The following is a 25905-nucleotide window of genomic DNA, read 5'->3' as shown; positions in this document are numbered from 1 at the left end:
ATGGACCTTTGGTCTTTCCCAGTATGGCACTACTTATGTACTTATGTACTTATGCAATAAAGAAGCAAGAACAAACCTCAAAACTGAGGAAAAAGGTCCCTGCAAAAGAACACACACACAAAAAAAGGACATAGGCATCATTCCCAAAGTTCATAAAACTACTGTTGCACTCTGAAATGTAGGGGCCAAAAATGAATGAAAAACCTGGAATAAGCAGGAGGCCCTTATAAACTGAACAACATAGGATTGTTTATACACTATTCCCGCTGAGAAAGGCCCTGACTGAATTTTCAAAGTGACAAAAACCACTGGAAAAACTGAGCAATAATCAACTAATGGTGGGGAAAGTTGGGTCACCGTGAGCAAGCAACAAGAGCACAAGGAAACAAGCACCACAACAGCCAAAAGGGGAAGGGAACTCCGAAAAGGCTCTTAGCGAATGGATATCCAAATGACGCTGCTGCCAGCATGGTGCGGGAGCAATGAAAGAAGTTGCGTTATCGCACAGTCCGATTTAAAAAGCCCTTCATGCATAATGTAACAGCAACATCATCAATGAAGGTGGAGTTACATAAGCAAATGTAACCAATGCAAAAAATATAAGACAGTGAAATATAAACACAAAAGTATCCACTTATTAATTACACTAAGGAACACACCATCGAAGACATAAAAGAATGTATAAGTGATGCAGAGATTAAATATGATAAAAGGGAACATGTGTAGAAAATGTAAAAAAATAATATCTACTATAATAAAACTCACCTCAACGTTCTGAGGACACTGACGTCAGTGAAGCCAAGCTCTGACTTCCTTCAAAAAGGTTCGGAGGTTCGTGGTGGTGAAGCCACCAAAATCGTTCCGGGCCCCGCCCTCGAGGGCGGAGCAATGGCAGAACAACGAAGGGGTTGGCAGGGAGGGAGGGAGCCGGGGGGGGGGGGAAATCGCTCCGGGCCACGCCCTCGAGGGCGGAGCAATGGCAGAACAACGAAGGGGTTTGCAGGGAGGGAGGCAGGGAGGTGGGGGGTGGGAAATCGCTCCGGGCGGAGCAATGGCAGAACAACCAAGGGGTTGGCAGGGAGGGAGGCAGGGAGGAAAATCCCGGGCCCCGCCCTCGCGTCATGACGTTGGCGGCGGAGCAATGCCAGAACAACGAAGGGGTTGGCCAGGGAGGGAGGGAGGGGGGTGTTGGTGACGAAAACCTTGCTAGCGCCCGTTTCATTTGCTCTGAAATGGGCTTCTTTTAGTAGTATTATATAAATGCCTCCCCTTAAGAGTAAAGAAGGGAAAAAAACGATGTGATGTTATGACATCTTGCGCTGGAGCACTGTTCCTCCATTACTTGCACCTCTAATTTTGGATCGTTAGTGTCCCATGCCCTTAGCATCTATGCTCAGGAGACACAATGAGACGATAAACACCCCAGACTACACACTTCTGGTCTCAGACAGCCTGAAAATTCTGGGAGTCACAATTGACCGAAATCTCAAACTCGAAGACCATGCGAAAAATACAGCAAAGAAAATGTGGAAACTTAAAAGAATCAAACCTTTCTTCCCAAGGGAAGTATTCCACAGCCTAGTTCAATCAATGGTGCTAAGTCATCTAGACTACTGCAGTGCCATTTATAACGGATGCAAAGAACAAATCATTAAGAAGCTTCAAACCACTCAAAACACAGCAGCCAGACTCATATTTGGGAAAGCAAAATACGAAAACGCCAAACCCCTAAAAGAAAAACTACACTGGCTCCCACTAAAAGAACGAATTGCATTCAAAGTTTGCACCCTGGTCCACAAAATCGTCTACGGGGAAGCCCCGACCTACATGTCAGACCTTATAGGCTTGTCTATTAGGAAAGCAAAAAGATCATCATGCACAGTCCCCAATCTCTACTATCCTAACTGTAAAGGGCTAAAATATAAATCCACATACGCAACCAGTTTCTCATACATCTGCACGCAGTTATGGAACACACTACCGAAGGCCATAAAAACAACGCAAGACCTAACCATCTTCCGAAGGCTACTGAAAACAGATCTTTTCAAGAAGGTATACCATAAACATCCATCTTAAATACTAAATAATAACATTATACATGATCTATTCAAAACCGAACTGTTATCGCATGACTGCTTAACCTCTTTGCTATTAATAATCAAGCACTACCACTTTAAACCTTATGTCGAATAGGGTCTCTCTATAGTCGATGACCTAATGTATGTTACAATCCAATTTATTACTCAGGAACCTTCATGCAATACCATAATGTACTCTTCTTTATCATGTATGTATGCACATGGTATATATATACACCATGATCTGTTCCATATATATTATGTTCCATGTATGTATGCACCTTAACGCAATACTGTTTGTAATTCTGTTACCCGGAAATGGCAACCGCCATTACGGCAAATGTAAGCCACATTGAGCCTGCAAATTGGTGGGAAAATGTGGGATACAAATGCTACAAATAAATAAATAAATAAATAATGCTGTGTGGTCTAGAAGATTTATAACAACAGTACTATAACTTGACTCGACATGGCCGTGTTTCAGCCCAGTGGCCTTCCTCAGGAGTCTTCCTGTGTAGTGTAGATAAGTCTATATGTGTCTCTTGTTATGATGGAATGTATCAAAACTGAGGTAGTACACAAAAAAAAGGGGGGCAGGAAGGGACACAGAGAGACTTATCTACACAACACAGGAAGACTCCTGAGGCAGGCCAATGGTCCGAAACATGGCCGAGTCAAGCCGTAGTGCTGTTCAATAAATCTTCACAACCACACAGCATCAGCGTCTCATTCTGTCACCTTCGCTATCTCCCAAGTGTGACTTTCTCTGCGAAGTCCTTGTTCGTCTGCATTTTTGTTAGATTCTATGCTACACAGGTTGGTAGCGACCTTTCATGGTTCTTTCTGTCCTATGTGCCACAATTGTACTATATTGATAGGTTGTCTACTTCACACATAGTCACTATACATTTTCAGGATAGATGTTTGATTTGATTTTTACATATTAGCTGTGACACTTTAAATATGCAATGCTTTCAGGTTGTTTCTCTTCTTTAATCTAGATTTTGTGTACATCTAGTTGCAATTGGTTTTATCTGCATTATATTCATTTGGTATTTCTGTTTTAGGATGTATTTAGGATGTTATTTCCGATCTGAGGAAGAAGGGCAACCTTCGAAAGCTAATCAAGAAATGTATTAAGTTATGTCCAATAAAAAAGGTATCATCTTATTTTCTTTTCCATGTTTTATTTTGTTTGATTTCTATTGATAACCTTAAGAGTGGACTAACACAGCTACCACACTCCTCTACTTAGGATGTATTTTGTAATTTATATTTGTCTGCACAAGTTTTCTGAGGCAGGGGGTCTTTTCGCTAAACACGGTCCTGGTGCTTGCTTAATAAAAACTCATTTTATCAATCTGTTGGCTGGAAGTCATTTGGTTATCCCTTGCTTTCACCTGTGGTCCTTAGAGTTATGGTAGGGGTTTGTTTCCTGCTTCCTTTTATGGACAGGCAAGCTCTGCAGGACTTCAGGTAGCCTGCCTATCCCTATCTATTGAAAACACAATATTAAAACCTTCACTCCCCTCTGCTCAGCTTAGAGCAAACAGTGACAGCAAGACTGTAAATACAGGATCACTGCCATAAAATTTTAAGACAGGAGCAAACTCCAACAGATGCACTAAGTGGCCAAACTGACTGGAGGGGAGGAGTGCCAGCATACATGGGAAGGCTGGCCCGTGCTCAGGAGTTTTAAGGTTCCTGGCCTATGTGAGGAATACTCTATTCCTGTGTTGCTGATATGATGCATATATCACTATACCTTGAAGGCAACATGAAGCTTTCTAAGTGGCTTAGAACAGCTTTTCTGAACAAAAGATTAAAAAAAAGATACATATACACAATTGGATTCAGAATTTACACACACACACATATATATATATATACACATACATACACACATATCTAATATAATAATTTGCTCCTCCAACATTCCAATGAGGCTACCTGTGTCCGTAACCATCTCCTGACGTCATGAATAGAGACATTGGAACGTTGCAGGAGCAGCTTCAGCCCTTCCTCCATACGCACCAACATCTCCACCCAGGTCGCTGCCGCCGCCGCTCCCCTCTCCGTCCGCCCAGCCACTTTCCCTCAAGGCCCGCCCACCCAACAGACCAGCCAAGTCTCCCACGAAACACGCGGCGCCAGCTCCCATTTCCGGCCACTGCTGCTTCTCCTGTTGAGCAGCAGTGGCCACTATAAAAACAGCTATTTTTAGAAAGCAAGCGTGGCACTGCAGGCAGCCATCAGGCATTGGTTGTCGGCTCTGCAGCCGCTCCTCTCGCCTCTCACGTCGCTGCCCCCTGGAGTAGAACCCCAGAGGAGCACAGCGACGTGAGAGGAGCGGCTGCAGAGCCAACAGCCAATGCCTGATGGCTGCCTGCGGTGCTGCACTTGCTTCCTAAAAACAGTTGTTTTTGTAGCGGCTGCTGCTGCTCAACAGGAGAAGCAGCAGTGGCCGGAAATAGGAGCTGGCGCCACGTGTTTCGCGGGAGAATTGGCAGGTCTGTTGGGTGGGCGGGCCTGGAGGGAAAGTGGCTGGGCGGACGGAGGGGGGAAGCGGCGGCAACCTGGAGGGGGTGGAGGGGCTGGATGGAAAGAAGGGGATAGAGAGAGAGAAGTCTGGATGGAAGAATCGGGAGAGGGGGGGTAGACGGATAGAAGGATGGGGAGAGAAAGAGGGAAAACAGATGGAAGGATGGGGAGAGAAAGAGGGAAAACAGATGGTAGGATAGGGAGAGAAAGACACGATGGAAGGATGGGGAGAGAAAGGGGGAGATGGCTGAATGGATGTGGAGAAAGAAAGGGAGGAGGGGGTCCTGAGACCAGAGAGGGAAGGGGGGAGGGGGTCTATCACACACACACACTCTCTCTCTTGCTCTCTCTCTCTCACACAGTCAGTGTCTTTCTCTCACTCTCACACACTGTCTCTCACACACACTATGTCTCACACTGTATCACATTCACTCTCTATGTGTCACACAGTCACTCTTGAACACTCTCTCGATCTTATACACTCTCTCGATCTCACAGAGGGTCTGTGTATCGCACACATACTCTCACACTCTGTCTCTCACACACACTCTCTCTCTCACACACACTGTATCTGTGTGAAACACTCTCTCTCACATACGCACTCGCACACACTCATTCTCGCACACACACTCTCTCACAGACACACTCGCACCCACACTCACTCGCACATTCAATCTCTCTCTCTCAAACATACACACGCCGAGAAAAACCTTGCTAGCACCCGTTTCATGTGTGTCAGAAACGGGCCTTTTATACTAATATATATATATACTCCTGGACACCATGGGTTGTGGAAACTTCACCCTCCCCCATGTTCTGATGGTCCAGCCCACAAATCACAGAAGATCCAGAAAAAATACTTATTAAAATGTATCTAAATAGACAGACCCCCCCCTCTCTAACATTAAAAAAAAAACTATTCATGCTTTACAATTTCACATAATTTCTATTACAGAATAGTTCTCCTGAAAGTCAGCATGCACATACTGGCAAATCCTTCAAAAATATATACTCAAATTTAACAATCTTCATTAATAAATGCAAAACCCAATCAAAACAAGGAAAATGCATATACCCTGGGTTACACAGTAAAATCCAAACAACCAGGACTGTGAACCTCCCGACAGGGGAAAACACTTGACCTTTTCTATCATTATGTATTCTGGTAGCACCAAAAGAATGTTGCCCCTTTCCATGACCTGATAACCCGGTAGCACAGAAACAGACTCACCCCCAGGCCACGTAAGGTTCCACTGTCTGCAGCATCTTTACTGCGGTTTCACTGAGCTTCACAAAAACTCCAGTGAACACCTTTTGCAAACGCAGTGATTCAATCACGCTCCGTACCTTGGGGCTCACTCCCTTAATCCTGAGGGAAAAATCAGAACAAATGGTTTCAGAAGGAAAATATGGGATACACCATAAAGAAGTAGATTTCTCAAAGTAAACTCCCCCCCCCCTTAAAGAAATGGGAAACAATTTTGAGTAACAATACATCGGACACAATACACACTAATGTAAAATAAGGGCTTTGAGAATAGAAAGTAGGAACCGTTAAACATGGTAAACGAATCGTACCATGTACTTCATGTGTATAGAAAAAATGTACTCCGAATTCTTTTCCAAATTAAAAAAAAACCCAGAATTGCTGTAATTTGTTTAAAAGCGTCTGACTTTCTTCACATATGAAAGCAACCATCAAGATGACATTTGCAGAAAAGAGAAAAATTACTGAAAGCTGTAAATCACAAGCGATTACAGGGGTAGGAGGACCTTACAACTCTTCAGTGTTCAAATGTTATTTGCCATTTAATGTGGACAAATATATAGTGCTACACATATTTTGGGGAAGGGGGTCATTGGTGGAAAGTCTATAAACTGGTGCCAAGATTTAGGCACTCCAATGTCATGCTCTTAGCATCAATTTTATAACGGCTTCTTGACTCCAAGATGCTAAAATCGAACACAAGCATAAGTGGACTGGTTTATCTAAAGTTAGATGCCCACAGTTACACCAAGTCAATGGTAGTTATAATTGTACCCTGAAGTGAAGTTATGCACATACTCCAGAGACACACCGACGACCAGCCTAAGTTCACATCCCCCTTGCACGTACCCGCTAAGGAAAAATTAGTACTCACCTGATAATTTTCTTCCCATTAGTCCCAACAGATCAATCCAGAGACTTGTGGGTTATGTCCTTCTACCAGCAGGTGGAGATAGAGAGAACCTCCGAGGTTTGCAATATGTGGTGCTGTGCAGCCATCAAATAAAACTCTCCTGCCTCTTGCAAACAAACTTTTCTATCATACTTCTGTCACTCTTTTTTTTTTTTTTTTTTAATAATCACAGAAAGGAAACATTCCCAACAGTCGAACCTGAGAAAAACAAAACAAAACTGAAATTATGCACCAGATACTAAGTCTAGGGTGGGACTCTGAATTGATCTGTTGGGACTAATGGAAAGAAAATTATCAGGTGAGAACTAATTTTTCCTTCCATAGCATCCCACATTTCAATCCAGAGACTTGTGGGAGGTGCCCAAGCAGTCCTCAAGTAGGGCGGGACAACCACAACCCAGAAAATCACCGACGTCCCAAACACCGCTTCCTGCCGGGCTGCGACATCCACCTGATAACGATGAGTGAAGGTATGGGTCGATGCCCATGTAGCGGCTCTGCAGATATCTTCCAAAGAAACTAAACAGGACTCTGCTTAGGAGGAAACTTGAGCCCGTGTAGAATGCACTTGGAGCTGGCCTGCCGTAGGCCACATATGGCAAACTTATAGCCTCTTGCAACCAACGGGCTATGGTGGCCTTGGACACCATGTTGCCCTTTTTGCAACCCCCAAAGAGCACAAAGAGGTGATCCAAAAGATGAAACTCATTCGTTAGTTGCAAGATCCGAGGCAACATGGATTTACCAAAGGGAAATCGTGCCAAACGAACCTCATTGAGTTCTTTGGGTGACAGGAGAATTGAATCAGGGACGAGCTATGGACGTAATCTACTTAGATTTCAGCAAAGCTTTTGACACGGTTCCCCACAGGAGGCTCTTAAATAAACTGGATGGGCTGAAGATAGGACCCGAAGTGGTGAACTGGATTAGGAACTGGTTGACGGACAGACGCCAGAAGGTGGTGGTGAATGGAATTCGCTCGGAGGAGCGAAAGGTAAGTAGTGGAGTGCCTCAAGGATCTGTGCTGGGGCCGATTCTGTTCAATATATTTGTGAGTGACATTGCCGAAGGGTTAGAAGGTAAAGTTTGCCTATTTGCGGATGATACTAAGATCTGTAACAGAGTGGACACCCCGGAGGGAATGGAAAACATGAAAAAGGACCTACGGAAGCTAAAAGAATGGTCTAAGGTTTGGCAATTAAAATTCAATGCGAAGAAATGCAAAGTGATGCACTTAGGAAGTAGAAATCCATGGGAGACGTATGTGTTAGGCGGGGAGAGTCTGATAGGTACGGGCGGAGAGAGGGATCTTGGGGTGATAGTATCTGAGGATTTGAAGGCGACGAAACAGTGTGACAAGGCGGTGGCTGTAGCTAGAAGGTTGTTAGGCTGTATAAAGAAAGGTGTGACCAGCAGAAGAAAGGGAGCGTTGATGCCCCTGTATAAGTCGTTGGTGAGGCCCCACCTGGAGTATTGCGTTCAGTTTTGGAGGCCGTATCTTGTTAAGGATGTAAAAAGAATTGAAGCGGTGCAAAGAAAAGCTACGAGAATGGTATGGGATTTGCGTTACAAGACGTATGAGGAGAGACTTGCTGAACTAAACATGTATACTCTGGAGGAAAGGAGAAACAGGGGTGATATGATACAGACGTTCAAATATTTGAAAGGTATTAATCCGCAAACGAACCTTTTCCGGAGATGGGAAGGTGGTAGAACGAGAGGACATGAAATGAGATTGAAGGGGGGCAGACTCAAGAAAAATGTCAGGAAGTATTTTTTCACGGAGAGAGTAGTGGATGCTTGGAATGCCCTCCCACGGGAAGTGGTGGAAATGAAAACGGTAACGGAATTCAAACATGCGTGGGATAAGCATAAAGGAATCCTGTGCCGAAGGAATGGATCCTCAGGAGCTTAGTCAAGATCGGGAGGCGGGGCTGGTGGTTGGGAGGTGGGGATAGGGCTGGGCAGACTTATACGGTCTGTGCCAGAGCCGGTGGTGGGAAGCGGGACTGGTGGTTGGGAGGCGGGGATAGTGCTGGACAGACTTGTACGGTCTGTGCCAGAGCCGGTGGTTGGGAGGCAGGGCTGGTGGTTGGGAGGTGAGGATAGTGCTGGGCAGACTTATACGGTCTGTGCCTGTGCCAGAGCCGGTGGTTGGGAGGTGGGGCTGGTGGTTGGGAGGCGGGGATAGTGCTGGGCAGACTTATACGGTCTGTGCCCTGAAGAGCACAGGTACAAATCAAAGTAGGGTATACACAAAAAGCAGCAATATGAGTTATCTTGTTGGGCAGACTGGATGGACCGTGCAGGTCTTTTTCTGCCGTCATCTACTATGTTACTATGTTACCTCCAAATACCTGAGAAGAACTTCTCACATCCAAGCAGCGAAGCTCTTAAAAGTGCTCAGGATAATCCTCCCGGTGAAAGGCTGGCAAATGTAGTGACTGACTCAAATGGAAGCGAGAAATCACTTTGGGCAAGAAGGAAGGAACTGTCCTAACAGTCACCCCCGCCTCCGTGAATCACAAAAAAGGGTCTCTGAAAGAAAGGGCCTGTAACTCTGAAATTCTCCTAGCCAGTGATGGCTACCAGAAAAAACACCTTCAGGGTGAGATCATTTACAGTAATCACAGACAAAGGTTCGAAGGGAGGACACTGCAGAGCTTGGAGGACCAGGTTAAGATTCCAGGCTAGTACTACTGGCGCGTGAGGTGGGCGCAAATGGTTCACGCCCCTCAAGAAGCAAACCACATCAGGATGGGAGGTGATGGACGCCTCCTGAAGCAGGCCAGAGCAGCTACCTGCACTTTTAGCAAAGAGAGTGACTTCTGTACACCTTCCTGAAGGAAAGCGAGACTAACCGACACCGAGGCCGAAGTCGCAGACAATCCCAAACTTGCACACCATGAGTCAATGGTGCACCACACCTTAGCGCGGTGATGGCGAACCTATGGCACGCGTGCCAGAGAGGGCATGTGGAGCCCTCTCTGTTGGCACGCGTGCCGCCGGTCGCCTCACCTGAGACTTTCAGCCCTCCCACCCACCCGGCGTCAAGCATTCCTTCCTTCCTCCCACCCGGCACCAGCCCGCCATCCCTCCCTTTCTCTGGAACCTGAAGAAATTTAAAAGTCTTCCCTTGTCCGAGTAAGCGGCGTCAGCATCAGCAGTAGCAGCGAAAAGCGTGCTGCTGGTTCGGCGCGTCTTCAGCCTTCCGTCTCTCAAGCTCTCTGGTCCCGCCCTCATTTCCTGTTAGGTGGGTGGGTGGGTGGGAGGCCTGCCTGGTGCTTGGGTGGGTGGGTGTCCTGGTGCTTGGGTGGGTGGATGGCCTGGTGCCTGGTGCTGGGTGGGAGGGAGGGAGGCTTGGGTGGGAGGCCTGGTGCTTGGGTGGGAGTGCTGGGTGGGTGCATGGCCTGGTGCTGGGTGGGAGGGACGGAGGCTTGGGTGGGAGTGCTGGGTGGGTGCATGGCCTGGTGATTGGGTGGGAGGGAGGGAGGGAGGCCTGCCGCTGGGAGAGCAGGGGGGAGAGGAGGGTGGCTGGAGGGTGGGGTAGGGGAGAGAGGAGGGTGGCTGGACATGGGCGGCTGGAGGGGAGAGGAGGGTGGCTGGACATGGGTGGCTGGAGGGGAGAGGAGGGTGGCTGGACATTTGTGGCTGGAGGGGAGAGGAGGGTGGCTGGACATTTGTGGCTGGAGGGGAGAGGAGGGTTGCTGGACATGGATGGAGGGCAAGAAATGAAGAAGAAAGGAGGAAAGTAAAGAAATAAATGGAAAGGAAGCCCTGGAAACGGAGTTAAGAGAACAGATAGAGAGCAGCAGAATCAGCGACTAGGACCAACAATGGATAGAAAAACAAAATCACCAGACAACAAAGGTAGAAAAAATCATTTTATTTTCATTTTAGTGTTTGGAATACGTCCAATTTGAGAATTTACATCTGCTGTCTTATTTTGCACTGGGTATACTGGAGCTGTAATAACTTACAGAAATGATTTATAATGAAAGAAAATCATGTTATTTTTTTCTCCTATACTAGTATAATATTTTCAATGATGTCTGTTTATATGCGCCATGGCTGGTGTAAGGGGGTGTGGCTATCATAGGGGTGGAGTCATATGTGGTGACCCCGCCCATAATGAGTACTGGCACTTCGCGATGAGTAATTAGATTTTGGGTTGCTGTTTGGGCACTCAGTCTCTGAAAGGTTCGCCATCACTGCCCTAGCGTAAGCTATCGAGGTGGAGCGTTTCTGAGCCTGAAGCATCATGGCAATAACCGCATTCCGATACCCTTTCCTTCTCAACCGCGCCATTCAAGGGCCAGGCCGTAAGACCAAAGGGGGAGGGATCCTCCATCGCGATCGGCCCCTGAAAAAAGCCGTCCTGTGCTGACAGTTGAGGGCGATTGAAAAGAAGCTGGACCAGATCTGCATACCAGGGACGTCTTGGCCGGAGCCACTAGAATCACTCGCCCGGAGTGACTTGCGATGCAAGTCAGCAACCTACCCACCATTGGCCAAGGGGGAAAGGCATAGAGAAGGCCCCAGGGCCAAGGCTGAAGGAGGGCATCAATACCCTCCAAGCCCAGTTCCCGTCCCCTGCTGAAAAAGTGGGGCACTTTGGCATTGTGCCTGGACGCCATTAAGTACATCACTGGGAGCCCCCAAATGAGCTGCTATCTGACTGGATCCAGCTTGTGGAGACTGAGAAAGTCCACTTGAACATTCTGTGACCCCGCTATGTGAGCCGCCATCAAGAAAGAAAGATGGGCTTCTGCCCATCAGCAGAGCAGGGCTGCCTCGCGCGCTAGGGGAGCAACTCCTGGTGCCCCCCTGCCTGTTCACACACGCAACTGTGGTCGCATTGTCTGAGAGAACTCGAACGGGGCAGACGCATAGCAGAGCCAGAAACTCCCGGAGGGCCAGGCGAATCGCCCATAACTCCAGTTGGTTGATGGACCAAGATGCCTCCGTCGGAGACCAAGCACCCTGGGCCATCTGCTGCAGGCAGTGTGCACTCCAGCCGGAAAGCAACGCATTCCATAGTCATGATCCTCCACTCCGGGGTGCCAGAGGAACACTCCTTAACAAATTTCCCTGAATTAATCACCAGCGCATATCTGCTTGGAGACGGGACAACCACGGCACCCGGATTGTATAATCCTCAGAGAGAGGAGACCAGCGACTGAGCAGGTGCCACTGCAGCGGGTGCATGTGACCCCTGGCCTATGTTACCACGTCCAAGGTGGACATCATGGATCCCAGAACCTGTACATAATCCGATGCGCGTGGGGTCAGAATTCAAAACAGAGCTCGCAACTGATCCTGTAACCACCACGCCTGAGCAAGAGGAAGAGAAACTATACCCCCTCTGGGTGTCGAAGCACACCCCTAAATACTCCAGGGTCTGGGAAGGCTACAGGTTGCACTTTGGGAAGTTGATCACCCAACCAAGTCTGCAGCAAACTGACCACTCTGTCGGTTGCCCACCGGTTCTCCTCGTACGAAGACGTCCACACGAGCCACTCCTCCAGGTAGGGATGAACCTGAATCCCTTCTTTTCTGAGGAAGGCCGCCACCACCACTACTAGGACCTTGGAAAAGGTTTGAGGAGCTGCAGCAAGGCCGAAGGGCATAGCCTTGAACTGAAAATGACGTCCAAGCACCGCAAACCGAAGGAAACGTCTGTGGGGAGGCCAAATCTTTGAGATCGAGGGACGTCAAAAACTCTCCTGGCTGTACCGCTGCGACAACCGATCAGAGGGTTTCCATGCAGAAATGTTGTACCCATAAAGATCTGTTGACGTATTTGAGATCTAGGACCTGCCTCCAAGAACCACCTTTCTATAGAACCACAAAATAAATGGAGAATCGAGGCTACAGTAGCAGATTTGGTAGAGATGAGGGAGATAGAGAAATACATAGAGGAGACCTACAGGGATGTTGTAGAGAGGTCCCACTTCCAGTCAGGTAGCCTCTGTGCTACCTTGGAGGAGGGAGGTCTCCCAGAAGGTGAAGTAGGAAGTACTCCTGTAGCCAGGACCTACCCACCAGAAGATGTACTATCCTCTTGCACCGAGGATAAATCTCCAATGGCTGACCGGGAGGAAAAGGTTAGAACAGCTGTCATACTTGGCGATTCAATCATTAGTAAAGTAGATAGCTGGGTGGCTGGTGGACGGGAGGATCGCCTGGTGCGAAGGTGGCAGACCTCACGTGTCACCTAGATAGGATTTTAGATAGTGCTGGGGAGAAGCCGGTTGTCTTGGTACATATGGGTACCAATGACGTAGGAAAATGTGGGAGAGAGGTTCTGGAAGCCAAATTTAGGCTTTTAGGAAGAAAGCTCAAATCCAGATCCTCTAGGGTGGCAATTTCTGAAATACTACCTGTTCCATGCGCAGGGCCCAAGAGGCAGGCAGAGCTCCGGAGTCTCAATGCATGAATGAGACGATGGTGCATGGAGGAGGGTTTTAGATTTGTTAGGAGCTGAGCAACATTCTGGGAAAGGGGGAGCCTATTCCGAAACGATGGGCTCCATCTTAACCAGAGTGGGACCAGGCTGCTGGCATCGGCATTCAAAAAAGAGATAGAGCAGCTTTTAAACTAGATATGGGGGAAAGGCCAACAGTCGCACAACAGCGCATGGTTCGGGATAAGGTATCTTGCAAGGATACCCCACAAGCAGGGAAGATAGGGTTTCTGGATAGTGAGGTTGCACAAGAGACCGTGGAAGGCCAGGTGCCCTTAAATACATCTAAAGATCAAACAAAAGATGGCAAATCAATAGTGTTAAGCACTAAGCATCGTGCAAATAGGAACAACAAACATACTCTGAAATGTCTATATGCAAATGCTAGGAGTCTAAGAAATAAGATGGGAGAGTTGGAATATATTGCACAAAATGAAAAATTGGATACAACAGGCATTACTGAGACCTGGTGAAAGGAGGATAACCAGCGGGACACTGTAATACCGGGGTACAAAGTATATCGTAGTGATAGGGTGGACCGGACTGGTGGAGGGGTAGCATTGTATATTAATGAGAGCCTTGACTCAGATAGATGACAAATTCAGCACGACACAAATCACATCTTTGAATCATTGTGGGTTGAAATTCCATGTAGAAAAGAGAAAGGGAAAAGGAAACGGTGAAAAAAAAAACTTAGAGGGGCAACTGAGAGGGTAAAAACTGTACAACAGGCGTGGATGCTGTTCAAAAATACCATCCTGGAGGCCCAGACCAAACATATTCCGCAAATTAGAAAAGAAAGACGGAAGTCCAATAGACAGCCGGCCTGGTTAAAAAGTGAGGTGAAGGAAGCTATTTGGGCTAAAAGAAACGCCTTCAGAAAATGGAAGGAACCGTCTGAAAATAACAAGAAGCAGCATAAGGAGTGTCAAAGCAAATGAAAGGCGCAGATAAAGAAGGCCAAGAGGGATTACGAAAAAAGATAGCATTACAGGCAAAAAAACATAGTAAAAAATTTTTGGGGTATATTAAAAGCAGGAAGCCAGCAAAAGAATCGGTTGGTACGCTGGATAACCGAGGGGTAAAAGGGGCGATTAAGGAAGACAAAGACGTAGCGGAGAGATTAAATGAATTCTTTGCTTCGGTTTTCACTGAGGAAGATTTGGGTGGGATACCGGTGTCGGAAATGGTATTTCAAGCGGACGAGATGGAGAAACTTACCGAATTCACGGTAAACCTGGAGGACGTAATGGGGCAGTTCAGCAAACTGAAGAGTAGCAAATCACCTGGACCGGATGGTATTCATCCTAGAGTACTGATAGAACTGAAAAATGAACTTGCGGAGCTACTGTTAGTGATATGCAATGTATCCTTAAAATCGAGCGTGGTACCAGATGATTGGAGGGTGGCCAATGTAACGCCGATTTTTTAAAAAGGTTCCAGGGGAGATCCGGGAAATTATAGACCGGTGAGTCTGACATCGGTGCCGGGGAAAATGGTAGAGGCTATTATTAAAAACAAAATTACAGAGCACATCTGAGGACATGGATTACTGAGACCAAGTCAGCACGGCTTTTGTGTGAGGAAATCTTGCCTGACCAATTTACTTCAATTCTTTGAAGGAGTAAACAAGCATGTGGACAAAGGGGAGCCAGTTGATATTGTGTATCTGGATTTTCAAAAGGCATTTGACAAGGTACCTCATATGAAAGGCTACAGAGGCAATTGGAGGGTCATGGGATAGAAGGAAATGTCCTATTGTGGATTAAAAACTGATTGAAGGCTAGGAAACAGAGAGTGGGGTTAAATGGGCAGTATTCACAATGGAGAAGGGTAGTTAGTGGGCTTCCTCAGGGGACAGTGCTAGGACTGCTGCTCTTTAATATATTTATAAATGATTTAGAGATGGGAGTAACTATCGAGGTAATTAAATTTGCTGATGACACAAAGTTATTCAAAGTCGTTAACTCGCGACAGGATTGTGAAAAATTACAGGAGGACCTTATGAGACTGGGCGGCTAGATGGCAGATGACGTTTAATGTGAGCAAGTACAAGGTGATGCATGTGGGGAAAAAAGAACCCGAATTATAGCTACGTCACGCAGGGTTCCGCGTTAGAAGTTACAGACCAAGAAAGGGATCTGGGTGTCGTCGTTGATAATAAACTGAAACCTTCTGCGGCTAGGAAAGCAAATAGAATGTTGGGTATTATTAGGAAAGGTATGGAAAACAGATGTGAAGATGTTATAATGCCATTGTATTGCTCCATGGTGCGACCGCACCTTGAGTATTGTGTCCAATTCTGGTCGCCGCATCTCAAGAAAGATATAGTGGAATTGGAAAAGGTGCAGCAAAGGGCAACGAAAATGATAGCGGGGATGAGACGACTTCCCTATGAAGAAAGACTAAGGAGGCTAGGGCTTTTCAGCTTGGAGAAGAGACGGTTGAGGGGACAGGATGCTGAGCTCGATGGGCCTTTGGTCTTTTCCCAGTGTGGCATTACTTATGTACTTATGAACGCACCCTTTTCCTGCAGGAGGCACCCACTGGACCATTCCCAGGTGCTGAAAGTTGAATAGGGTATGTCGAACTGCCCGCACTTTCGCGGGGCATTTGCAAGGAGACTCCAGAAAGGAGTCTGTTAGAAGCCAAGCAAATTCCAATTTGTAGCCGTCTCGGATGACTTCCAAGACCCATTCGTTGGATGACACCCTGGTCCACTCTGCCAGGGAAAGGGACAGCCTGCCCCCGATGATCGACAGGAGAAGGACCAGGGCCACTTCATCGGGAGGACCTGGCCGCAGGTTGGCTTCTGGAACCAGTGAGTGGGGCCCGCCGTCACTACAAAAGGGCTGAGGCCTCCGAGCGAAACGGGCCCTCTGAAAGGAGGCCCTGCGACCTGGACAGTAATGCCAGGTATCTCGAAAAACTTAGGCCTAGACCCTGCCGGTCGAACTGACTTAGACTTCTCCTCAGGGAGGCGCTGGCCCTTAGAGTGACCCAGGTCCTTCACAATCTTAGAGGTCTGCCCCAAAAATAAGCTTTCCCCTGAAAGGGAGCTTTTCCAGCCGCGACTTAGAAGCCACGTCTGCGGCCCAAGCCACAACCAAAGACAACAGCCCGCGGTGACCACAAGGGAAACACCTTTAGCCGAAGCCCTCAAGAGATCAGTGAGGAAAGCCAAGTTGGACTCCAAGGCCAGCAGAAAGGTGACCAGTTCCAAGAGGAGGCTTTCTGCACCCACAACAGGAATGGCCGTGCTGCATAGGAGCCCCACACTGAAGCCTGGAGACTAAGGGTTGCAACTTCAAAGGAGAGCTTCAGAGATGCCTCTAACTTATGATCCTGAGGGTCCTTAAGCGCCGTGCCACCCTCTACCAGGAGAGTGGTCTTCTTGGTGACTGCTGTGATTAAAGAATTGGCAGACTATAGAGGGGGCTGGGATACATTCCAGGGGGGACGGGTAGAGGAGGAGGAAGGGAGGTTGTATAAGGGGACCAAGGGGATGTATGGAGTGGGAGGGAGGATGGGGGGGAGGGGTATTGGGGGCAATGTTGATTGTACCACATGGGGTAGATAAGCGAATAGTTAAGCTGGGGTTAACACAGGGGGGAACATGGTTAGAGGGAATAGATTAAAGTGAATAGTTTGGAATTAACGGGTTGTGATGATCTCTAGTTGCAACAGTTAGTTGGAAAGACTGTATGTTGAGACAATGTAAAGAGGCGGAAACATAAGCTCTTGTATTTAATGGTTTGATTGTTCCAAATGTTAAAATACTCAATTAAAAAAATCTAAATTTAACAAAAAAAAAAAAAAAAAAGAAGTGAAGTGAATCAGAGGTTAGGGGTAAAGGAGAAGGAGGATAGTAAATTGTCCAGTACGATCATTGATTATATTGTGTTGCTGGGTGTGGGGGTTTATGCTGGATCGGTGGGATATGCTTTTTTGAAGAGGTGGGTTTTTAATAATTTCCTTAAGTTTAGGTGTACAAGATCGCTATTTCAAATTACTGATTCGCAAAGCAGGGATGTTGGGTAAACGTACTATCCTGGGAATATGGGTCGGCGATCAAGGACCTTCTTATTGGCAATGGAGGAAAAAGATTTCATAATCTGTTGTTACTAGAACAGAAATATGCGCGTTCTTCATACAAACGGAAGCAAATGTTTTTGGCCACATGGGATAAATATCTCCAGTCTCTGCCTCAAAGAGCCCGTAGTTTAGTTTTAAATGCCTTTTAGCGGGATTACCTGTATGGAGGGGCAGAGGTCATGGGAAGACTTGGAGAGAGTGGGGGGAGGGCCCCGGTCGCATGCGCTGTACGAAGATCGGGTATGACTTGATCGCTTTAGGAATGGGGCACGGAGTCATTGCGTGGAAGGAGGGGTGGATGAACTTGGACCTTGCCAGCTATCCATGGCAAATAACCGGGGATGTCATAAGAGTCAAGACAACCCCCTTGTAGTTGGTGCGTCAGACTGTAAATTGTCAAGAACAGACCGGTGTGCTTTCTATGCTGAACTCACTGAGCGGGTGTAATTTCTGATCTATAAAGGTCTCTGGAAGAATATTGGGGTGGGGGGCTGGTTCTTAAAGCAGGGGATGTTTCTGATAGGGGCGTACTTATGTGAGTTGTTATCCCTTCCTTTGTATAACATAAGGGAGGGAGTGGGTATGCGGGAGGGGAGAGAAAAAGAAAAATTCATTGACGTTTACGGGAATGTCAGTTGATGGGCTTTTGTACTATGATATATTCTATGTACATACTCGTAATGGTTTGTATTGATCTTATCGTCAATAAAATAGATTTAAACATATATCTTGTTTTGTTTTTTAAATTATTAATTGAGATTCTCCGGTATGGTTGATGGATTTATGTTTCAACTATTTTTTATTGATAGTACAGCGTAATGAACATCGCAACAGTTTCAATAATGTATAGCAAGTAACACACAATACATTGCTTTAATAGAGCAGCCATTAGTCTTTTTCTAACCAGTTTTCCCACCCCCCTCCAACAATCTTCAAGACTATGAGGGCATACTTACTGCCTTCAGTTAGACTGAGGGGTTATCATGTTTTACTCTCCAATATACCTGTCTCTCTAGCAGATTAAACAAAGGCCCGGCTTCCACCAAAGATCTCCCCATGAACCCTATAGTAAAAAGCATACACAAGATCTTTGTTCCAATACCCTCTTTTTCCTATCAGGTAGCTTGAAATTGGACTTCGATCCTATTATATATGTTAAACAATTGCCTACTTATGTTTTGTTTCATAAACATGTAAAATAATTTATTTCAGAAATTCTTGAAGTAGGAAAAATAATATTTACTGTCTATAATATAAAGAGCTTATGTTTTATTTTTTGTAACTTGATTATATCAAATTGTTGTACATGGTTTTATGATGCTTACATAAGTACATAAGTAATACCACACTGGGAAAAGACCAAGGGTCCATCGAGCCCAGCATCCTGTCCACGACAGTGGCCAATCCAGGCCAAGGGCACCTGGCGAGCTTCCCAAACATACAAACATTCTATACATGTTATTCCTGGAATTGTAGATTTTTCCCCAAGTCCATTTAGTAGTGGTTTATGGACTTGTTCTTTAGGAAACTGTCTAAGGAGAAATTAGATCTTACCTGCTAATTTGCTTTCCTTTAGTCCCTTCGGACCGGACCCGGATTGGACTGATGGGTTGTGCTCGCCTACCAGCAGGCGGAAACTGAGAAAAACTCTCTCTAGAGAGCCAATAGGAGCCTTGGCCATGTGACCTTAGCCTCAGTATTTGAATAACAAAGCAGGAAAGAAAGAAAGACCTTCTGTGCCGTATGGAATCCTAGCAGCCACAAAGCACTCGACAATGCCAAGTATCAGAGCTCACCAGCAACTCTCACCAGAGAAGTGGTATGGCTCGATTTGTATTACAGCTCACCAGCAACTCTCACCAGAGAAGTGGTATGGCTCACTTGTACTATAGCTCACCAGCAACTCTCACCAGAGAACTGGTATGGCTCGATTTGTATTACAGCTCACCAGCAACTCTCACCAGAGAACTGGTATGGCTCGATTTGTATTACAGCTCACCAGCAACTCTCACCAGAGAAGTGGTATGGCTCACTTGTACTATAGCTCACCAGCAACTCTCCCCAGAGAAGTGGTATGGCTCACTTATAATATAGCTCACCAGCAACTCTCCCCAGAGAAGTGGTATGGCTCACTTGTCTTATAGCTCACCAGCAACTCTCACCAGAGAAGTGGTATGGCCCACTTAAGATTTTATATATATTCCATCAACTGAGCTCACCAGCAACTCTCACCAGAAAAGTGGTAAGTCATATTTAAGGTTTTATAGATATTCCAGCAACTGAGCTCAGTGACAGTTCAGAAAAGTGGTATGGCGTATTTAAGGTTTTATATATAGATTCCAGCAACTGAGCTCACCAGCAACCACCAGAGAAGTGGTATGGACCACGTAAAGTTTTGTATATATATAGTATTGTTCCACGAATTGTAAACGAATGAATACACTTCCTACTTAATAAAAGAAGCTAAAGAGTTGAGAGAACATGGGAGGGGCCTGGTCCGGTCCGGAGGGACTAAAGGAAAGCAAATTAGCAGGTAAGATCTAATTTCTCCTTCCTTAGTGTCCCTCCGGACCGGACCGGACCAGGACTGGACTGATGGGAAGTACCAAAGCAGTAATCTGAAGGGAGGGCCCCTATGAAAACTGCAGAGAAATATTCATGCTGCATAGGCCACCTGGCGACAACTAACATGTAGTGTGTCCCAATGAGCAAAATAAAATGAAACTAGGACTGTTTGCCACCTTACCAATGTGCACCGAGAGCACCAAAAATCGCTGTAGTAAGAATAGAGCCCGCTTCTGAAGTTGTGGAATATGTTGTAATACGCTGTGGAACTGCCCTCTCAGTGAGAAGAGAAATAGACATTCTCATTTCCTTGATCCGTCGAGATATAGCGGGTTAGAAACAATCAAACCCTTATGCCTACTGGCTAGAAGGACAAAACCAATAAGAAAAAAACCGATTGGGAAAGGTGAAAACTCTAAACTACAGCAGACCAAAAAGAAGTTACCAACCGTAGAAGTATTCCACACATAGATCTACTTGCTGCAATGGCTACTAGGAAACACTGCTTGAAGAGGAAAACTTTATAAAAAAAGTTATGGCTACTAGAAAACAGTGGTTTAAGAGAAAGAACTTAAAGAAAAAACCAATGGCTACTAGAAAAGAGAGCTTTAAGAGGAAAAACCTTAAAGAACACCAGAAGAAAAAACAGCCCAAAAAGAGGACCTACGAGAGCTGAAAGATTAAGATTGTGATTTGAAGAGGATTTCGGCCTGTCGGGCGAAGGAGACTAAGAACCTTAAAGTAAACGAGAACTTCCAAAAAGACGAGGCCGTATCGGACCTCAGAAACAGGAAAAAACTGCAAACTGCAGGAGAAGAGAAAAGAGAGTAATCCTTTATGAAAACCAACAAAAAATGAACCGCCGCATAGAAAGAACTACTGAAGCAGAGCCAAAACCGATGACCAAATAAAGCCTGATATGGAAGAAAGATGGAATTTTTCTTTTCTTTTTTTTTTTTTAAACTATAAGCCAACACCTAGTGAGTTGACGGAAGAAACGCATATAGAAGGTTGAAAAACCCCTGCTGGACGATGGCGTCTGTCCCGTCTCCATCAAGACTGTTGCTGAACAGAAGAAGCAAGAAATGTTCGTGAGCCTGAAGGCAAAAAGAGATAGCCCTGAAGTGTCGCAGTGAGGAAGTAAGGCTGAAAAGATGAGAGTCCATTCACCTGAATGCAGGGTGAGACAACTAAGAAAAAATGACTACAAACTCAAGAGTATACTCTTAACTCCTCCTTGGCGGATGACATAACCCATTGCCATGGCAAAGACCAAAATAGCTCTCTCCGCCTTGTTTGTCAGTAGGGAAAACAAAATTCACCCGAAAGTAGACGAATTGCTGTGGTCCCCCAGAAAAAAATATATACAAACAAGCTTCTGCCAAAAAGTGTACTGCACGAAGCATCCCTATGACAGAACTAAGGTTCTTGTGATAACTAGATGACACTTAAATAGCGCGATTGATGACTCTGAGATTTGCAATAGGATGAAGGAAAATTCCTTCTTGGGAATTAGAAAGTAAAATTGCATTCTGCAGAACAGAGCGAGGAAATGGCCGAAGGCCCAAGGTCACCAAGAAAAATATAAACTGGGATGTTTGCAGAGGAGACAAAAGACTGTGCGCCAACCTGACTAAACAAAGAGAAAATCAGAGATATCTGATGAGAGATCAAATGAGAGGCCTGGCTACAATCACCACCCAACCTACAGACTGTAAGAAATGCAACACCCGGTGCGTGACCTGAGAACTCTGCTGATAAGACTTTCTCCAATTAGGCAGTCGTCTAGGTAAGGATGAAATGACCCTGAGAGCGCAATGAACATCCTCTTAGATCTATAATAGAACGGAAGGGAGAGTACTGCTGAAAATGACCGGTTAATGCATAAGCAAAAAACTAGCCATGCTCTGGGACCTGAGGAGAAGAGGAAGGGTGACCAAGGACACCAGTTAAATAGGGCTACAAACCCCAGCCCTATCTCTGTGGCGTTCCATAGTTGGGTAAGTTCCGAATATAGGAGTCCACCAGCTATGGTAGTACGCTCCGGACAGAAACAATTGTCCCAGTATGAACGTCTGATTCACCGGCCTGTAATTTCTTGGATCTCCCTAATCCACGTACCACGGTCATGCTTCCTCCCTCACTGAGATGTACCAGACTCACACCCAATAGATATGAATATTGAGCTTGTTTCAGGTTAAAACACAGAACCTAGGCTCAGGGTCCCCGGTGTTCCTAGTGGTGGTCAGCCATGGCAAATATTGTATGTGTTAGTTTGCAGAATTACTAAAAAGCCTTGCTTTTGGAGCAGAGGTTTCTGTTCGACACTCTCGTGAGAGGTTTTTTTTTTTTTTTAAATGCTGTTCTGATTGTAGAAAGGTGGACCTTTGAGCTTTTCCAGTATGGCAAAACTTATGTACCTATACCCATTAGATATGAATGCTGGACTTGATGGACTTTAGGCCTTTCCCAGCATAAATACACAGGAAGTGAGTGAATCCCCTTCCAAAGAAAACTCTGGAGTGAAGGCGCATAGAATGAAAATGAAAAAGGACAAACTTGGAAAATACCTGTAACGAAAAAAGTGAAGTTGTACCCCAGCCACTTGGTGAAGGCAGTGTAGACAAGACTGTATCTGAATTCAAGGAAGCTTGAGACAACATAAGGTCTCTAAGGAAGAGGAAGAGATAGCAGATAGTATGTATAGGCATACTGGACCAAACCAGGATGTTTATAATCTGCCAATGCTGAACTGATAGAGACAAACACAAGTAGATGGTTTGAGGACCTTCCACTATCTTTAAGTGGGAAATATGCAAAATGAAAGGATGACCTTATTCTCTAAGTGACCATATGTCCTGTAAGTACCAGAAGAAAGCTAAAATGAAATATGAGAGGCTTCAAGGCAGTTGGAAAAGAAGGGAAGACATGAATAAAGCATGCCTGCTAAGGCAGCTGAGTGATTGGGAGCTTGGTACACAGGACTGTCCCTCAAAGAATATGAGAGAGCTGATATATCCCCATGGCATCTGAACAATCTACTGTATGCCTATAGAGAAGGCTTCTTAAAGTCTGAAAAAGAAAACACTGTTTAACACTACAGCCATTGAGAGTGATTCTTGAAAGGAATGAAGTTATTATGGCAAGATTTGTAGAGTCCCAGTCAATTGACTATTAAAGACAATGCTGCACTTTGCACCAGGTAATGAAAAGGACACAAAAAACAAAACAACCATAAAATTGTGTACTACGAATACCAGAGCTAATAGCCAAGTTATAAATTTAAAACCTAAAGCCAGAAAACCGTGAGAGATATCTATATATGAAAGAGACCCTTTAATCCAAATATTGCCAGCTTATATGATGTGGGTGTTAGAGTCCTGTTTACCTCACACACGTGTGGAGACAGATGATTAGGAAAAAAACAGTTTGAAGGTGAGCTACACTTTGATATGCAGCATAGCCTGCAACAGAGATCAAAGTTCTGGACTGAGAAAAAAATGGAGGGTGAATAAAAATGGGCGCCATTCGCACCATTTACACAGTGGCGGTTCCCGAAAGCGCGCCTGACACCTCCGTAACAAGCGGAATAGGGCGGAACGTCAAGAAAGGAAAAATAAATAACAGCCAGTGAACTATGCCGCGAAAAACCGGAGAAAACAGAGAATCCGAATAAAACAGAACTCCGTAATAGAGAAACTGCAGCTGCAGCCTAAAAAGGCGGCCTTCCGCGCCAAAATAAAAGAACAAAATTGCTGACAGCGCCAAATGAAGAAACTCGAAAGACACAGGTATTCGCAGAAAACTTGAAGGAGCCGAGAGCGTTTACAGTCCGGCGCTGCGAAAAACCGGCTGCAGCTTCCCCTGACTGGCGATACTCTCGCCACCCGAAAAAAAAAAAAACTTGTCGCGCCCCAATTTTTTTTTTATAAGCCTGCGCCCGCTGTCCAAACGCGAGGGAACGGAGGGAGAAATTCTGAGAAAGAAAGTGGCTCGTTAAAGGCCCCGTCAACATTATTTTCTTCCATTTCCTCCCCCCTCTTGTTGTTTTTTTTTTTTTTTTTTTACACAGCTAAAGTAGCAAAGAAAAAACACTCAAGAACAAAAGAATAACCCAGAGCTGTCTGCCCGGTAGAAAACTGGGGATTGTCTTTTTTTTTTTTTTAAACAGCTAAGTCTGCTCGTTAAAAAGCTGGGGAAAGAAAATACTTGAAACCTCCTAAAATGGCTGCCTCTCCCAAAGACCATACACCTTGTAACCAAAGGGTAGTCCTTCCCAGCTAAGTATGGGAGATGGGGAGGATAGGAGGGAGGGATTCGGGGCACCCGAGTGTAACACCCCCAGAGGCTGTAAAAGAAAGAAAAGAAAACCTTATCTGTCCAGCGTCTAATAGAGAATTCCTAGGCACAGAAGGAGAAGTAGCAATATTGTTTTTATTATTAGCCTCTAAAAGAGAGAGAGAAAGAAAGAGACTAAAAGGGCTCGCTTCCTACCTGCTGGGAGACTGAGAAAATACTGAGGCTAAGGTCACATGGCCAGGGCTCCTATTGACTCTCTAGAGTTAGAGTTTTTCTCAGTCTCCACCTGCTGGTAGGCGAGCACAACCCATCAGTCCAATCCAGGTCCGGTCCGGAGGGACGCTACGAAACCCATTTTTAATCTCTGCTTCTTGGTTATTTGCTGCATAGAACCAGATTTATGGGATTGGTGGCCTATAAGTTCTATAACTGTAATTGTTCTAATGTTTTGAGATGAGGAAGCAACTTCCTGTCCAATTAGTTAAACCCTTTCCAAGGGAAAAGAAGCCATGGAGGAGTGGCCTAGTGGTCCTGGGGAACTGAGGAACTGAGTTCGATTCCCACTTCAGGCACAGGCAGCTCCTTGTGACTCTGGGCAAGTCACTTAACCCTCCATTGCCCCATGTAAGTCGCATTGAGCCTGCCATGAGTGGGAAAGCGCGGGGTACAAATGTAACAAAACAAAACAAAAAATATATATTACAACCATCAGCCCTAAATATCATGGTTCATTCCTTGATTATTAGCTCATTAATTACTGTAAAGCTGTTTACAAAGGACTTCGAGTAAAAGACCTCTGGAGATTACGATTAGTACAGAACACTGCTATCAAATTAATTGTAGGTGCAAAAAAATACGATCATGAAACCCCACTCCAGAAAGCAGCCAATTGGCTACCAGTAATCCATCATATTACTTACAAAACCTTGCTTCTGACCTTTAAAGTTGTTCAAACTGCTGATCCACTATCTTTTGCCCTTTTTGGTCCATAAGAACATAAGAGTAGCCATACTGGGTCAGACCAATGGTCCATCTAGCCCAGTATCATGCTTTTCAAACAGTGGCCAAGCCAGGTCGCAAGTACCTTACTGTCCCATCAAGATCTCTTTGATCTTCTCAGAAAAATCGTTTGCTTGTTCCCTCACTCAGGGAGATTGTTGAGGATCACAAGCGCACAACGTTCCATTTTTTTTTTTTCAGTTAAAGGCACAGAACACTAGAATGTGTTGCCACAGCACTTCAAATTACAAACCTCCCAAAAACAGTTTAGAGCAAATCTTAAGACGTTCCTTTTTACTGATGCTTTTACATAAAATTAGGTTTTTTTCCCACTCAAGTTGCCAGTGTAGGTCTGAAGGACATAGCCGATTCCTATTGTGCCGACTCGTTCCTCTGTCCTATCAAATATTGTAGTTCATCCTCTCCTATTCTCTCTAGTCAGTGATGTTGAATCTATCTTACTCTACCCTATATTAGCTTTGAAAGCCACTCAGACAAATCGTATTTGATGGGCAGGATAGTAAATTCTCATTAAACTTGGAACAAGGGGTGTGGGGGGGAAGAAATCGGACTCCTCCCTGTTCCAGGTTCAATTCAAATGATTTATTCTTTTTTTTTTTTTTTGGCACTTAAAACCTCAATTAAGGTACCCTGCTACTCAACATATGCCCAGTTCGCCAAG

The 25905-nt window shown here is 45.5% G+C and overlaps 1 protein-coding gene across 2 annotated transcripts in view; it reads right to left on the bottom strand.

Annotated features, from left to right (window-relative positions):
- Nucleotides 1–25905, bottom strand: part of RPL7L1 (ribosomal protein L7 like 1) — an 82206-nt gene that overhangs the window by 34893 nt on the left and 21408 nt on the right. For both annotated transcript variants that reach the window (XR_003941388.1, XM_030195678.1), the window contains exon 4: nucleotides 5851–5988. Coding sequence is in view for 1 of the 2 variants with exons in the window: in XM_030195678.1 (XP_030051538.1) it covers nucleotides 5851–5988 (138 nt within the window). In the remaining variant the exon portion in view is untranslated. The remainder of the gene's footprint in view (nucleotides 1–5850; nucleotides 5989–25905) is intronic.

The sequence above is a fragment of the Microcaecilia unicolor genome, chromosome 3 (assembly GCF_901765095.1).
Source record: "Microcaecilia unicolor chromosome 3, aMicUni1.1, whole genome shotgun sequence".
Classification (NCBI taxonomy): domain Eukaryota; kingdom Metazoa; phylum Chordata; class Amphibia; order Gymnophiona; family Siphonopidae; genus Microcaecilia; species Microcaecilia unicolor.
The sequence above is the reverse complement of the archived record's forward strand: the minus strand, read 5'-3'. Positions and strand labels throughout refer to the sequence as shown.